Below are 14483 nucleotides of genomic sequence, written 5' to 3'. Positions count from 1 at the left end.
TATCTAATTACTGCAAAGTGAAATTACTTGTTATTTAATTTCCAACATTTGCTCTACTTGACCGATTCACAAATTTTTTTCCTTAATCTAATGATGCGAAAGAAGATCTTAAGGCAATCTGAAGTGACTGTTTTTTACCTCCTCAAAAAAAAGTGTAAAAATAAATTCAGAACAGTAAGAGTTGCTCTTATAAAGAATTAAAAAAAAAAACAAAAGACATGATCCCTACTTGGTAGACTTCCTTTTGTTAGCAAGTTGCCAACTATTCCATTTATTTATTTATTTTTAAAGATTTATTTTTAGGTAATCTCTACATCCAACGTGGGGCTCAAACCCACATGGAGATCAAGAGTCACATGCTCCAATGACTGAGCCAGCCAGGCACCCCTATTCCCTTTATTCTATTACCGAATGGTCTCAAGGACGACACTATCATAAAAACGATCAACAAAGAGATCTTTGGATACTAAAAATTTCAAATTCTGATTTAAAAAAAATTACCACATACCAAAATATGGAGAGATCTGATGTTTCCACCAACATTTCCACCAAGGAATCTACCATCTTTGTATGAAAAATTATTGTATTCATCATCTTTCCAAGTTCTCTGTGATCTGCAAGGCTAAGTGAAGCCTTAGAAACACTAGTGTATGCCTGCGAAAGTAAAAAACAAAAGTAGTTTAAGCAAAGACCGATGATTTTAGCCTTGACATTCTACCTGGGGGAAAAAAAATACCCACTACTGAAAAATTTTTAATGTATATTTTGACACTGTATCAGTAACATCACATTTTTAAAGTTGTCAATAGTGACTCAAACTTGAAATTCCTATCAAAAAATTCTTTAAATAAACTGAAATACTACTGCCAATAAAACAAAATCTAATATATGGGTCATTCATCTAGAACCCCAAAGGAACTGAAGTTACAATATTAAAAGTATAAAACAGTGAACTGTCAAGTTAGCTCTACCAAAAGAAATTTTCCAACTAGTTTGAGAGGAAAAAATACATGGGAAACACTCAGGTGAAAGTAAGTATTGTACATGTTGACTCACTGAGGTTTTAGATTATAGTAATTAAAACATACTGTACTAACTGATGAATTCTAGAAAAGAACTGAAGATAGTAAAAATTAGTGTAGGTTGACCAATAGGGTGATAGAACTTAACCAAAACCATCAGGATAGGTTTAAAGGGAAAGAAATTCTACTATAAGGGTACCAAATCAGAGAGCAGAAACCTGTCCACGGACAGTGGGCATTCCAGAAAGGCACAGAACAAGAATAGAAGGAGTGTCTACAGAATAAATACTGTTCACTATGGCTACAGTTAAAGTGAAAAGCAGAGAAAGAAAATGGTGTAAGAGATTCAACTAGATCATGCAGACCCCTGTATACCACGTTAAAGAATTTAAACCTTTTGGTGAACCAAAGGTTCTGTGCAGTGGCCAATTATTGTTTTAGAAAGATTATTCTATGTGGAAGAGAGAATTGGGGAAAGGTAGACAGAAAGGGAATAGGAGGCAGAGATCTATTAGGAGGCAGTGGTGGCAATAATCCAGATAGGATTATGATGGTCTGGTCTACAATGGTGGTAGTTCAAGAGTTTCATCTGGGAAATGATTAGATAGGTGGGCAACAGATGAATTATGAATGATGGCCAGGATTCTGGTTTTGGGAGATACTCCTTCATGGATCCCATGCGTGCCTACACATCTTCAATATGCCAAGAATTCAAGGCCCAGAGCACTCATTACTCAGGCCATTTCTCAGGGTTTTATTTGCAGCTACCAAACTTGAGGAAATGAGGCAATATCTACCTCTGGATCAAAGAGCCAGAATGCTTACTGTTGTTACAACGGAGGGTTCATCAAATTCAGTTCCTTAGCTGCAATACAAACCTACTGCATACATAGCATTCACCTGGGTTCCTCTGGGCCTGCCACCATGGGTCATGGAAGCAAGGGAAAAAATGAGACATACATGTTGATGCTCATGCTGCTTCCTGTGCAGTGAATAATTAAGTCCTTTGTCTCTGATGCAGGAGCCCCATATGTCTTCTGCCAGTTTCCATGAAATAGTAGAGACTAAAGAATTATTTCCTTGTAAATTGGATAAAAATTGAATCTCAGCCCCTACAATGGCAAGGGGCCACAACATGGATGGTTACCATTCACTAACACAGAAACACCACAGAGAAAACAGAGTTTTGTATTTTGTTGTTTTTGAATTAATGAAGAATAATGAGGGCAATATTCTGATGGCAAGGTATACTCTAGATATATTTTACAAACTAAGTCTAACTGAAGTTTAATTTATCTTTAATCAGCTTTAGAGTATAAAGAGGAACCACGTTTGTGGCAGGAACTCAATAAAGACTTCCACTAATTGACCCCCATTTCAAAATTTCTGAATTAAAATATCACTGTGGAAATAATTTCAGATGAAATGGATGGTGACAAAATGAGATAATTTAATTTAAAAGACTCATCTGAAATATTTAACAATGAAAAGAGAAACCGGTTATAAAAAAAAAACAGGTTTAAATAAAAGTATAAGATAAGAACAACCTGAGTAAATCTGATGACAGAAAGGAAGAAGATAAATAAAAGTGACCAAAGATGATTAAGAGACTACTGGAATACATAAGGGAACAAGATGCCTTAGGAAGTAGGAAAAAAACGACAGAGAATACACGGAGAAAGAATTCTTCTTTAAAGATTAGAAAAAAGGAGAATATGACCTATAAAAGACCAATGATCTTAGGATCAAATTGGATAGGACTCCAGTGGAGGCATAAAGCAATTGTAAAATTCTCCCAAAGGCTTATCCTTCTGGCCCTGCTCTCAAGAATTCTGATATCTAGAGAACTGTACACCTCTGTCTGGCCATGTGTTGATACTGAACTCTTATCCCTCTATCTGACCACTGATAGGTCAGATCATTCATCTCTCTTGTGAAGATTTGTTCCTTCTTGTAGTAATATTTAAAACTAAAAAGTCTCTTTACTTGCCCTTTGCTCACTGTTTGCCCTTTTCCTGTGTAAGCTATTTTCCTATTCAATTTCTACCCTTCTTTCAATGTCTGGGCAAAATGCTGCTTTCTCTATAAAATCATTATTAGCAATTCCAACTTGAAAAAAAAGCTTTCGCCCTTCTAAGAAAACTATAGTTAATTTATAATCATATTCTATCAGTGGCATCTTTTAAGTTAATCTTCTAAATTTTCAACTGTTATTTAATTTTTCATTATCTTTAATGCCTGTCTCCACAGCCAGATTTATAACATCTTTAAAAGAGGATCTGTACTCCTCTATAGATTATATACTACTACTTAATATTTTATCTCCTGTATCCTATGGACTAGTCTGTAGGTGTGGAACCTTCACTGTTGACCTGTTCTTTATCGCCTATGCTAATGTTCTGGATTCTGGCTACTGCCTCACACCTTGCACTTTTACCCTTTCCCTCAGACAAGACTTCTCTGGCTTAGTTGTATGTCCCATGTTTTCTTCCTCAGTATGCTCTGCCCCACTGTCACTAAAAATTTAAGGGTTATTACAGTTGAAAGTGACTGTATGTCCCAGTCATGATTATGAGCAATGTTATGGGTTAAACTGTGTCCACAAAAAAATATGTTGAAGTCATAGTACCCAGTATCTCAAAATGTGACCTTATTTGGAAACAGAGTCTTTACAGAGGCAATCAAGTTAAAAATGAGGTCATCAGAGTAGACCCTAACCCAGTATGACTGAAATCCTTATAAAAAAGGAAAAATTTGGACACAGAGATATGCACAGAAGATTGTATGAAGAGAGACCGGGACAATGCCATTAGAGTGACTCATCTACAAGCCAAAACACATCAAAGATTGCCAGCAAATCACCAGAAGCCAGGAAAAAAAGCCTGGAACAGATTTCCCCTCATAGCCCTCAGAAGGAATGAACCCAGCTGACACCTTGACTTAGGACTTCTAGCCTCCAGAACTATAAAATAATAAATTTCTGTTGTTTAAGCTACCAGCTTTGGTACTCTGCTATGGCAGCCCTAGCAAACTAATGAAAGCAAGAATACAACACATGAAAGAATCTGATAGCAGGTGATATCCTTATAATTATCTCATAAAAATTTAGAAAAAACTTACAGAGGGATATATCAGTTCTACATTCTTAATGCTACACAAATGCTTTATATTCTGCCATATGACTAAACACAGCTAAATTCTCAAGTGAATCCTTCAAATAAGTAAGTTACTAATCCTGAAAGTATTTAATAAGGGTAAATTTGAAATGTTTCTAAATCTCTAAAATTTTCTGAACGCAAATGGTGATTTAGGCACTCTCACAAACTGACAGCAGGAGACAAATAGTTCAAGCTTTTTGACAATGAGTGACTTTCAAAATTTTAAATGTGTATATCCTGTGGTAGAGCAATTTCACTTTTATTTTCATTTTTATATGCTCTACTTCTATATTGTTTCACAACTTTTGTTAAAACAAAGAAATCTTAATTTTTAAATTTCATTTTTAATAGGAAGAAAACAACCCATTATATATACACATTTAGTATTTTGGGGTGGTGATGTTTTAAGTGTTCTTCCCTGATTTCCCATTAACCAACTCTGCAACCTCAGGCAAGTTACCTAATACTTGTGGCCTCATTTATAAAATCATCTCCAAAAGTACACAACCACAGAACAAAGAACAAGAGCGAGAAAAATGCCTATGTATTTTGAGTTTGGAAGGAAAGAACCTGAGAGCAAAATTACCTCAGGGAACTAAGCAGACTGCCAGAAAAGTATGCTCTTCCTAGGAGTCCTTCCTGAGACTGGGTTGATCTAAAAATCTCTTCCACCAACACATATTGGTTATATTTTCACTTTTTAATTAAACAAAAATTAACTTAAGTTGCAGAACCATGGGTGTGTATACAGTATAATTCCATTTACTGTTTGAACACCTAAAAGGATACAAACCACTTATTAAAAGTATTTCTGAGGTATGAAACTGGGAAAAGTACAAACTTTCATATTCTACTTTATCTCTGGGCATTCTGATATCTTATAATGAGAACATACTATTATTATTTTAAAATATACATATTTTTGGGCGCCTGGGTGGCTTAGTTGGTTAAGCGACTGCCTTTGGCACGGGTCATGATCCTGGAGTCCCGAGATCAAGTTCCACATCGGGCTCCCTGCTCAGTGGGGGGGTCTGCTTCACCCTCTGAGCCTCTCCCCTCTCATGCTCTCTCTCACTCATTCTCTCTCTCTAAAATAAATAAAATCTTTAAAAAAAAAAATACACATATTTTAAAAATATTCAGTTACTGAAAAAACTAGGCCACAGTTTTCACATAATTACTAGAAGTACTTACATGGCAATTAAATTTCCTCATGAAATTTAGTTATGCAAAGATTTTAAGCTTGAGTTTTAAAAGCCCTTAAAAACTATTTATGTGAGTTATATATTAAATGAAAACTTTTAAAATCTAATACCAATTATTTCTGCATTTCAGAAAAATGAAGCTTTTGGCACGTCAGGGGACAGTAACTACAGCCTGTGAGCTGAATGCTTGCTCTTGCTCTTTTCTAAAGAAGACATCTAGATAGCTAACAAGCACATGAAAAGGTGCTCGACATCATTAAATATCAAGGAAATGCAAATCAAAATCACAATGAGATGTCACCTCACATCTGTTAAAAAAGCTATTAACAAAAACACAAGGCAAAAATGTGGAGAAAAGGGAACTGTCATGTACTCTTGGTGGGAATGTAAATGGATGCAGCCACTATGGAAAACAGTATGGAGACTCCTCAAAAAAACTAGAACTACCATATGGTCCAATAATTCCATTTCTGATATTTATCTGAAGGAAATGAAAACACTCACTCAAAAAGATATCTACAAACCCAAGTTCATATGCCGCACTATTTACAGCAGCCAAGACATGGAAATAGCCTAAGTGGCAACCAATGGATAAATAGATGAAGAAATGGTGGTGTAAATACATATACACACACACAGGAATATTATTCAACAAAAGAATGGGGTAATCCTGCCACATGTGACAACATGGGTGGACCCTGAAGGCATTATGCTAAGTGAATTAAGTCAGACACAGAAAGTCAAAGACCAAATGAACTCACTTATATGTGGAATTTTTAAAAATAACAAAAACTTTAAACTAAATGCATAGCAGACAACAAACTGCTGGTTGCCAGAGGTGGAGAGCCAGAGTTCGGCAATATGGCTGAGGGTAACAAAAAGTATAGACTTCCAGTTATAGAGTAAGTCCTGGAGATGTCATGTACAGCATGATGACTGTATTGGTAAAACTGTATTGCACATTTCAAAGTTGGTAAGAAAGTAGATCTTAAAAGTTCTCATAAGAAAAAAAATTCCTAACTATGTGTGGTGACGGATGTTAACTAGACTTATGATCATGTTGCAGTATGTATGAATGAATCACTATGTTGTAAACCTGAAACTAATAAAATGTTATATGTTGATTATATCTTAAAAAAAAAACTATTTCTTTTATGAGGTAAAAACTATAGTTAGTTACACAAAACTAGTCTTTCAACAGGTATACAACAATGAATTTTTTTCTTATTAAATAGTGTTTTCATGTTAGCTAAAATATTCAACACCCAAACAGAATGACAATGAAAATTAAGTTATTCTTACCTGTAATCTAAACCAATCTAATCTCATTCCTCTGAAATCAAATACTTCCCCATCTTCAACTACAATAACAGAAAAAATATTACAAAGCAAATTAATGTTTCACAAATATATAATCACAGTTTTAAAATTTAACATCTAAGACAATTCCACTTATGGTCATGTACACAAAAGAATTAAAAGCAGAGTCTTAAAGAGGTATTTACACCATGTTCATAGCAGCATTAATCACAACAGCCAAAAGGCGGAAGCAACCCAAATGTCTATCAACAGAGGAATAGATGAATGAAATGTGGTACATTATTCAGCCTTTAAAAGGAAGGAAATTCTGACACATGCTATAGTGTGGCTGAACCTTGAGGACATTATGCTATTGAAATAAGTCAGTAACAGAAAGACAAATACTGCATGATCCCACTTATGAGGTACCTGGAGTAGACAAACTCATAGAACCAGAAAGTAGATTGGTAGATGTCAGGGGCGAGGGGTTATCAGGAGTTGCTCTTTAATAGCTATGGAGTTTCGATTTTCAAGATGACAAAGTTCTGGAGATTGGTTGCACAGCTATGTGAATATACTAAACACTATTAAACTGTACCCTTAAAAAAACAAAAATAACTGAATAGCTAATACAGTGAAGTCATTCTCAAATCCTTTAAAGATGTTGATATAAGGAGGGAGTTATGCTAAGAGATGTGTAAAGTACAGACTTCTCTCCTAAACTCTTTCTCAGTGTGCTTACATGCCAATTTTGAAGAAGCTAGAATAGAGCTTCAGAAATCCTGTAAACAGAAGCTTTGGACAGCAGGGTGAAGCTCCTCAAAGTAACTATAAACCAAGTATCACCAGGCAACTTTACAAAAGTTTCATTACTTAAGTGTGATAAAGACTGATTAAACTAAAATGTATTTATTACTCAGAAATTTTCAAGGCTTTGGATATCTTTTACTTAAAGATTACAACACTAAGACATCATACTAATCTGTTAGACTGAAGTATTCAAATAATGAAGAGGCAGTAGAGTATACAACATTAACATTGGGATTGACAGACCTTAACTTAAAAAAATCCCTACACTAGTACTTAATACCTGTTAGAGCTTGGGCAAATAACTGAGAGATTAACTCTCAAACCCTGAGTTTCCAAATCTACCAAATAAAAGTATAAACAGCTTTCTAAAACTGATGTGAATTAAATAGGATAATATGGAACTGCCTGGCACTTTTTAAAACATAATTTTATCAGTGGTACCAACTACTGTCATAGGTGATGCTTGGACCACATATATACTTATGTTTTGTTTTGTTTTTTTTTAATTACAAAATGTCCTTTCCCCCCTGCTGAATAATAAGAAATTTCAAGCTATAATTCTCATTATTTTTATAAACATCATCACACACCCATTTTGGCAACTTTTGCTTCAGAGAGAACAAAGCTAAGACAAAAGAGAACAGAGTAAATGTGTCTAAAATAAATGAGTCTAGAAAAATTAACTGTTAAATCCCCTCCTTAATAATCAAATTTGAAAATCTAATTAGGAGAAAATATGTTTTTGTTTGGAAGACTCACCTTGTTTTACACTCAGGGAAGTCATAGTGTTAACAAAAGAGGACATGATGATCGATTCATCTTCAGGGCACACAGAAAGATTCTGAAAAAAAGAAACAAAAAATAATGTTAAAAACATCTCACTGGGGAAACAATTCATAGGTCCATCAAGTGGTGGATGGATAAACAAGTTGGTATATCCGTACTGTGGATATTTTTCAGCCTTAAACAGGAATGAAATGATACATACATTAACACAGATGAATCTCAAAAACACTATGCTAATTGAAAAAAATCATAATAGTATACGATTCCATTTATATGAGAAAAAATGTTTTTAAGGGCAAAAGTGACAAAGAGCAGATGAATGGTTGCCCAGGGTTTAGAGAGAAAATAAATTATAAAGGTACACAAGAAAACTTTTTTTTTTTTTTTAAAATTTTTTTTTTTTTTTTTGAAAAAGAGAAACGGGGGGGGGGGGACCACAGGGGGGGGGGGGGGGTGGGAGAGGGAGAAGCAGGCTTCCCATGGAGCAGGGAGCCCGATGTGGGTTTTTGTTAGAACAGTAATTTAGGGGCGCCTGGGTGGCTCAGTTGGTTAAGTGGCTGCCTTTGGCTCAGGTCATGATCCCAGGGTCCTGGGATCAACCCCCGCATCTGTCAAATAAATAAATAAAATCTTTAAAAAAAAAAATTTTAAGTGTTTTAAGTGTCGGAAATTTTCTATGTCTTGACTATAGTGGTAGTGACATGGACGTACAGTTGTCAAAATTCAAATGGTACACTGAAAACAGGTGACTTTTATTGTGTGTAAATTATATTTCAACAAAATTAGGACCAAAATATTCCTAAGTCAGCTAAAAAACTGAATACCTTAAAAACTACATCTGAAGTTGTTGCTGAATAAGATATTTTTTTAAAAAGTGGATGCTTAGCTCACAAATAGCATAATTTTTAAAACCTACACAGCAATGTGAATATACATAATTTCATTATACTGTACACTTAAAAATGGTTAGCATAGAAAGTTGTATGTTATGTACTTTTCACTTCAATAAAAAAATTTAACACCTATTACAGTGAACTATATTAACAGGTTAATCTTAGTTCTAAATTTAAATCCTAGTTAATGGTTAAAAACACCAGGCATGTACTTTACAACAGAAGAGGGTATAAACAGCTCGGGCACTGGCGTTAAAGCCTGTGCTCAAATACTGGCTCTATTACTCATGAACTCTAGGATACTGAGCAAGTTATGTAAATTCTTTTTTCTTCAACATATGGTAACTATATCTAACCTCATAGAATTGTGCATAGACGTAGTAAAATATACTATCAATAAACCTGACAATTAATATTATTATTACTGCTTCTAATATTGTAATTCCAGAAAAACAAATAAAACTTTAATTTTCCTAGTATTGTTAAAATACAACTGATGTAAAAGACACCACAAGAGATGGAATGACTTAAAAATTTTAATATAATGTAACATAAATCTACAACATTTATTAACTAATATCTAACCAGCCACAGCAAGTTTCAAAATGACATGAAACCAGGAGTCCGGTTTATCTTTTAAATTGTGACAGCACAAAAGCCTCTGGTTTATCTGGTAAGTAGTAACTATTTAAATAAAAGTACAGCAAAGTAGTAACATTTTAGGGATAAAATCAGCCCTTCTATTCCAGTTTTTAATGGGCATTCTAGACAGAAAGCATCTGAGCTCCATCTAGTGGATAGAGGAAAAAATACATCAGTTCAGGATAGTAACCTATGAGGTGTACATATAATTCAAGGTAAACAATTACATGAACAATTTTTTATTTTCTTATTCGCATTTTTAGGTAGGTTTGGAAAAAAAACAGGTTATCAAAGTATGGTTATTCCTCTAGAAAACCAGTAGTTTTAAAATACAGAGAATTCATGCTGTTCTTTATATGTTAGTTTACTAGTAGTCTTTAGACATCTTGATTTTATAAAATGAAGCCAAAAAAAAAAAACCATTTTCCTTAGTTAGCTTATTTGAAATAAAGATAAATTTATATTAAGATGAAAAAGACTGAATAAAGAAATTATAGAAACCAAAAAAAAAGAAGACTAAAAATCAACAGAGGAAAATCCAAATTGAAAATAAAATTAGGATATTTAATCAAAGGTCATCTAGATGAATTAGGTCATCTAGATGAATTTTTTTTTAAAAATCTGGTCACCTTCTAACATACTTTGCCAAAAGATTTATCTTCTACTTTTCCTCTAAAACTTGGTTAAATCTGATTTATGGCTATCCTCCTCTTTTGCAAGGCCCTCTATAATTTGGTCACTGTACACCTCCACCTCCAAAATAAAGAATTATTCCCTGCATTGTGTTCACTCTGAACTGTGTACACAATTAAGCATAACAACTATTACACTCAACTACAACTAAGTGTTTTCTCCCCTCTAGATGATGATCTCCTTGACAAGATATGACAATGACTGACTTACACTTGTATCTCCACCACTTGGCACTAGATTATACTGAGCAAACAAATCAGTTACTAGAAAGGAGGGAAGGAAAGAACAATAGGGAGAATAGCATGATACAGTTTTTACCTGCACAAGTTCATTGAGAACAACAGCATCAAAGCCAGAAAGGTACTGCACATAATACCTCTGCATTACAGGTCCATATTTCCTTACATGTGCTCTAAGCTCTTCCATGTAAAATATTAATTCAGCAATGTGCCTTTTTAAAAAATTCAAGAAAAGTATTTCAAAAAATAAATTCATCATTATCAAGGAAAATATAAAATGACTTTGGTATTACTACAAGAAGTATTTTTTCTTAGAAAAAGCACTGCTAAATATCATTTTATGTCAATTACTTTCTAAAGATATTTCCATGATAGAAAACAAAAATAAAAGAACAGCAAAACAGCCATGACTAAAGAAGTTGATAAAGGAAAACCCAAAATGAAAATAAAATTAGGGTATCTCATAAATTACATCATTACAAAAATATCACAAACGAAAGAAGATTAGGAGATTAGGAATAAGACTTTTCTGTACGCTCTTATTTCTCTGCTTCATTTATCTAACTCCTATTCAAAAACTGTGGACTAAAATGAGAGAAAGACATTTCAAATCACACACTTGGTTGCAACTCTACTTCGTAAGGATTCTTATTTAAATTTTTGTGTAGTAAATCATCTTAAAAAATGAATTCCAAAGGAAATATCACTGGTTATAGCAAGAAAACAAGGAAGAATTTATGACCACCTAGAGTATTAGAAAGGAAACACTAAAAGCCCTAATATTAAGCTAAAGTAGACTCTGCATTCTAATTCATATCATCTAATGATATATTATAAATATTCTTTTATTATGAAATATGCAAAGCCCTTAAAAAGGTCTTTCAAAATAAATTAACTCCAAGTTCCCAAGTTCCATATCTCATACATCCAAAATATTAAAAAATAACTTTTTAAATGTTGCTAACTTACTTGTCTATAAAGTCATCTGCACTCTTCTTTGGCATGTTATCTGCATGACGAAGTAGCCAGATAATTTCATCACGGGCAAAGGATAATGCCATAAAAACAAAAAGTGCCTAATTAAAAAAAATAAACAACATTGCTTATTCTCATGCCAAGATTAAAAGTAAAACCTATCCATAATCTTTCTCTAAGTGAAAAGTCACCGGCAAGAACTGATAAAATCAAGTTCAAAAGACAAAAATGAAAACACAAAAGAAAACTTGGGAGATATGTATCAAGAAAGGTACACATATAAGTAAGAAGTGAGAAAAAGGGAGGAAGGTGTGATGTATGAGTGTCAAGTAAGTAAATTCATTCTCAGTTAAATATGTTTTAGTAAAATTTCAAATTTTAGTACAATTTCCCATAGAAAATATTTTTTTAATTTTAGTATGGCACACCTATAGTTAAGAAATTAAATCAATTTTAGTAAAATTTCACACAGAAGTTTTCATTTTAATATGGCACACCTGTAGTTAAAGCAAGAATTAAATCAATTACCTTCGGACCTAGCAAGCCCGGTTGATCAGAGAGGACAGTAGCCAATTCTTTCAGTGCAGACCTTAAAAATTTGCGTCTTTCTCTGTGCATTGAACCACTACAGGGAAAGACATCATTATAATTTATCTGTTTCCACTAAAATTGTTATTGGCAATTAAATAACTTATCATTTCAGGTCAATTTCCAAAGTTTTTTTAGAAAGAAGTCCCTACAAATATCTTCTATGGTATGTCATGTCATTAAATGACTTTCCAATCTTACGTTTATCCTTGTCTTTCTTATGCTGTTTTTATAACCATGTTTATTCTGTTACTCTCCACCTATCAAAATCCTACCCAAACTTCAAGACCAATCCTTCAAAAAGCAGTTCCAGATGTCCATTTCTAAATAATTTCTGCAACTTTAATACCATTTAGCCTAGCACTTTATAAACTAGACTGTGAAATCCTTGAAAGCAAGCAATGTTCTACTATGTATATACATTTCTGTCACCCCCACAAAAAAATCAATGAACACAAGTTAATAAATATATGATAATCCATATCCAGTTTATTAAGTACGTTCCTATTAAATATATAAGACTGACTAAACAAGAGCTATATACAAGAAAGACATTAGGATGAGATCATTTGGCACTCTTGTTCAAAAACAGAAAGATGAGGAAAGGAAAAGATAATTATAAATATTCATTACTAGGTATTTTTTAAATGAAATGCAGATTTTTAAAAAGAATTACTCTCACATATTAATATGGAAAAAAAATCACAGAATGTTTTAAGTATTCCAACTTCTCACACTATGCAAAATATACAGTCCCAATTTTAGGTTTTAAGATTTTCATAGGTACAAAAAATGGCACCACCAACAGCCCCCCCCACACGCAATATATATATATGCCAAAAAAACAAGTGTAAGGGATATAGAATACCAGAAATTTGGCCAGGACACAGATTAGTTTTAGAAGACTCTGATTAAAATCCAACCTCTGTCTAGTGACCTTAGGTTTCACCTCTCCTAGTTTTAGTCTCTTATCTATAAAACAGGGATGATGATACCTGCCTCAAAAGATACATCTTATAATGGCTGATACACAGTACTTTTACAACGTTAGGTTAATTCCAATGACAAGCTCTTTTTTATCTGACAATAATAAAGTCATCCTGTGCAATTTCTAAGAAGAAAGGGGTCAACTGTTATTTTGACTATTTTACTACACAGAGTTGCTACAAGGTGCCTATGGTGTTGTAAATACAGAGAGAGAATGTCTATAAAGTACTAAGCCTGGATTATGGGAATGAGGAATTCCTATGAAAAATTACTACTGCTTACCACTTATGATTACTTTATATAATAAATAAAGGGGGGAAAATGCCTTACCTTTAAAAGTTTCATAAAAGATAGCTATGACACCATATATATGGCTTACAACAGGGTCTATCCAATGAAGAAGTGATAGTCATTTGTATTTCTGTATGTCAAGAAAGGAATTCTAACACACTCCAAAGTATGTTATTTATACTAGAAAATAACTTCTAATAATATAAGCATCTCATTCAAGTGAAAAAACATGCATGAGGAAATGATACAGCACTGACAGCAATGAATAAAGATGGTTTAAAGTCCCAATATCCATCCCATAGCCTAAACCTAAATTCTAAAACTTGTCGTTTTATATTTTCATCAATGGCAATGGTGCATTATCTTCTCTCTGGCTTATAGAAATACAGATGGATCAAATAATATTACTTCTATCTAAGCTCAATAGAGAAAATATTCTACACAAGTATACCACCTATAACAATTCAATTGAAATATCAAATTATTTATAATTTATGATAAAACTGAAAAGTTGTTCAAAGATCTTAAATATGCTAACTTTTAAGTTATTCTATATACTTACTAATATATAATATTTACTACAATTCAGGAAAGGCATACTTTGAAAAGTAAATACTACTTAGGAGAGTGTGAAGATATGTCAAATTTTCATGAAATAGTACAAAAATCATCACAACTTGGAAAGTATTGGCACAAAAGCCTAGTAATGGTAAAAGACTTGAATGATATCTAAAATAAAAGACCTTTGTATGGTACTTCCTTAGAGCATTTTTATCAACACTTCAAAAATATTTAAGATCTGTCTACACTAACTTGAAGCTAAGCAGATACTGAGGATATGTGCTTATTTTTCATTGATTCAAAGTCTCTCACTTCTATCACATCTGGCACACGT

The 14483-nt window shown here is 33.2% G+C and overlaps 1 protein-coding gene across 2 annotated transcripts in view; it reads right to left on the bottom strand.

The window, feature by feature from the left end:
• The window catches only part of NCKAP1 (NCK associated protein 1), a 105555-nt gene that overhangs the window by 41684 nt on the left and 49388 nt on the right, over nucleotides 1-14483 (bottom strand). For both annotated transcript variants that reach the window (XM_035007588.1, XM_035007587.1), the window contains 6 exons: nucleotides 12251-12347; nucleotides 11717-11823; nucleotides 10827-10959; nucleotides 8254-8335; nucleotides 6688-6746; nucleotides 509-654 (listed from right to left, as the gene is read on the bottom strand). In XM_035007588.1, coding sequence (XP_034863479.1) covers nucleotides 509-654; nucleotides 6688-6746; nucleotides 8254-8335; nucleotides 10827-10959; nucleotides 11717-11823; nucleotides 12251-12347 — 624 coding nt within the window. The remainder of the gene's footprint in view (nucleotides 1-508; nucleotides 655-6687; nucleotides 6747-8253; nucleotides 8336-10826; nucleotides 10960-11716; nucleotides 11824-12250; nucleotides 12348-14483) is intronic.

Source organism: Mirounga leonina, unplaced genomic scaffold (genome assembly GCF_011800145.1).
Source record: "Mirounga leonina isolate KUSES-001 unplaced genomic scaffold, KU_Mleo_1.0 Mir_151, whole genome shotgun sequence".
NCBI classification, from domain to species: Eukaryota; Metazoa; Chordata; class Mammalia; order Carnivora; family Phocidae; genus Mirounga; species Mirounga leonina.
This window is presented reverse-complemented; position numbering and strand designations above follow the sequence as displayed.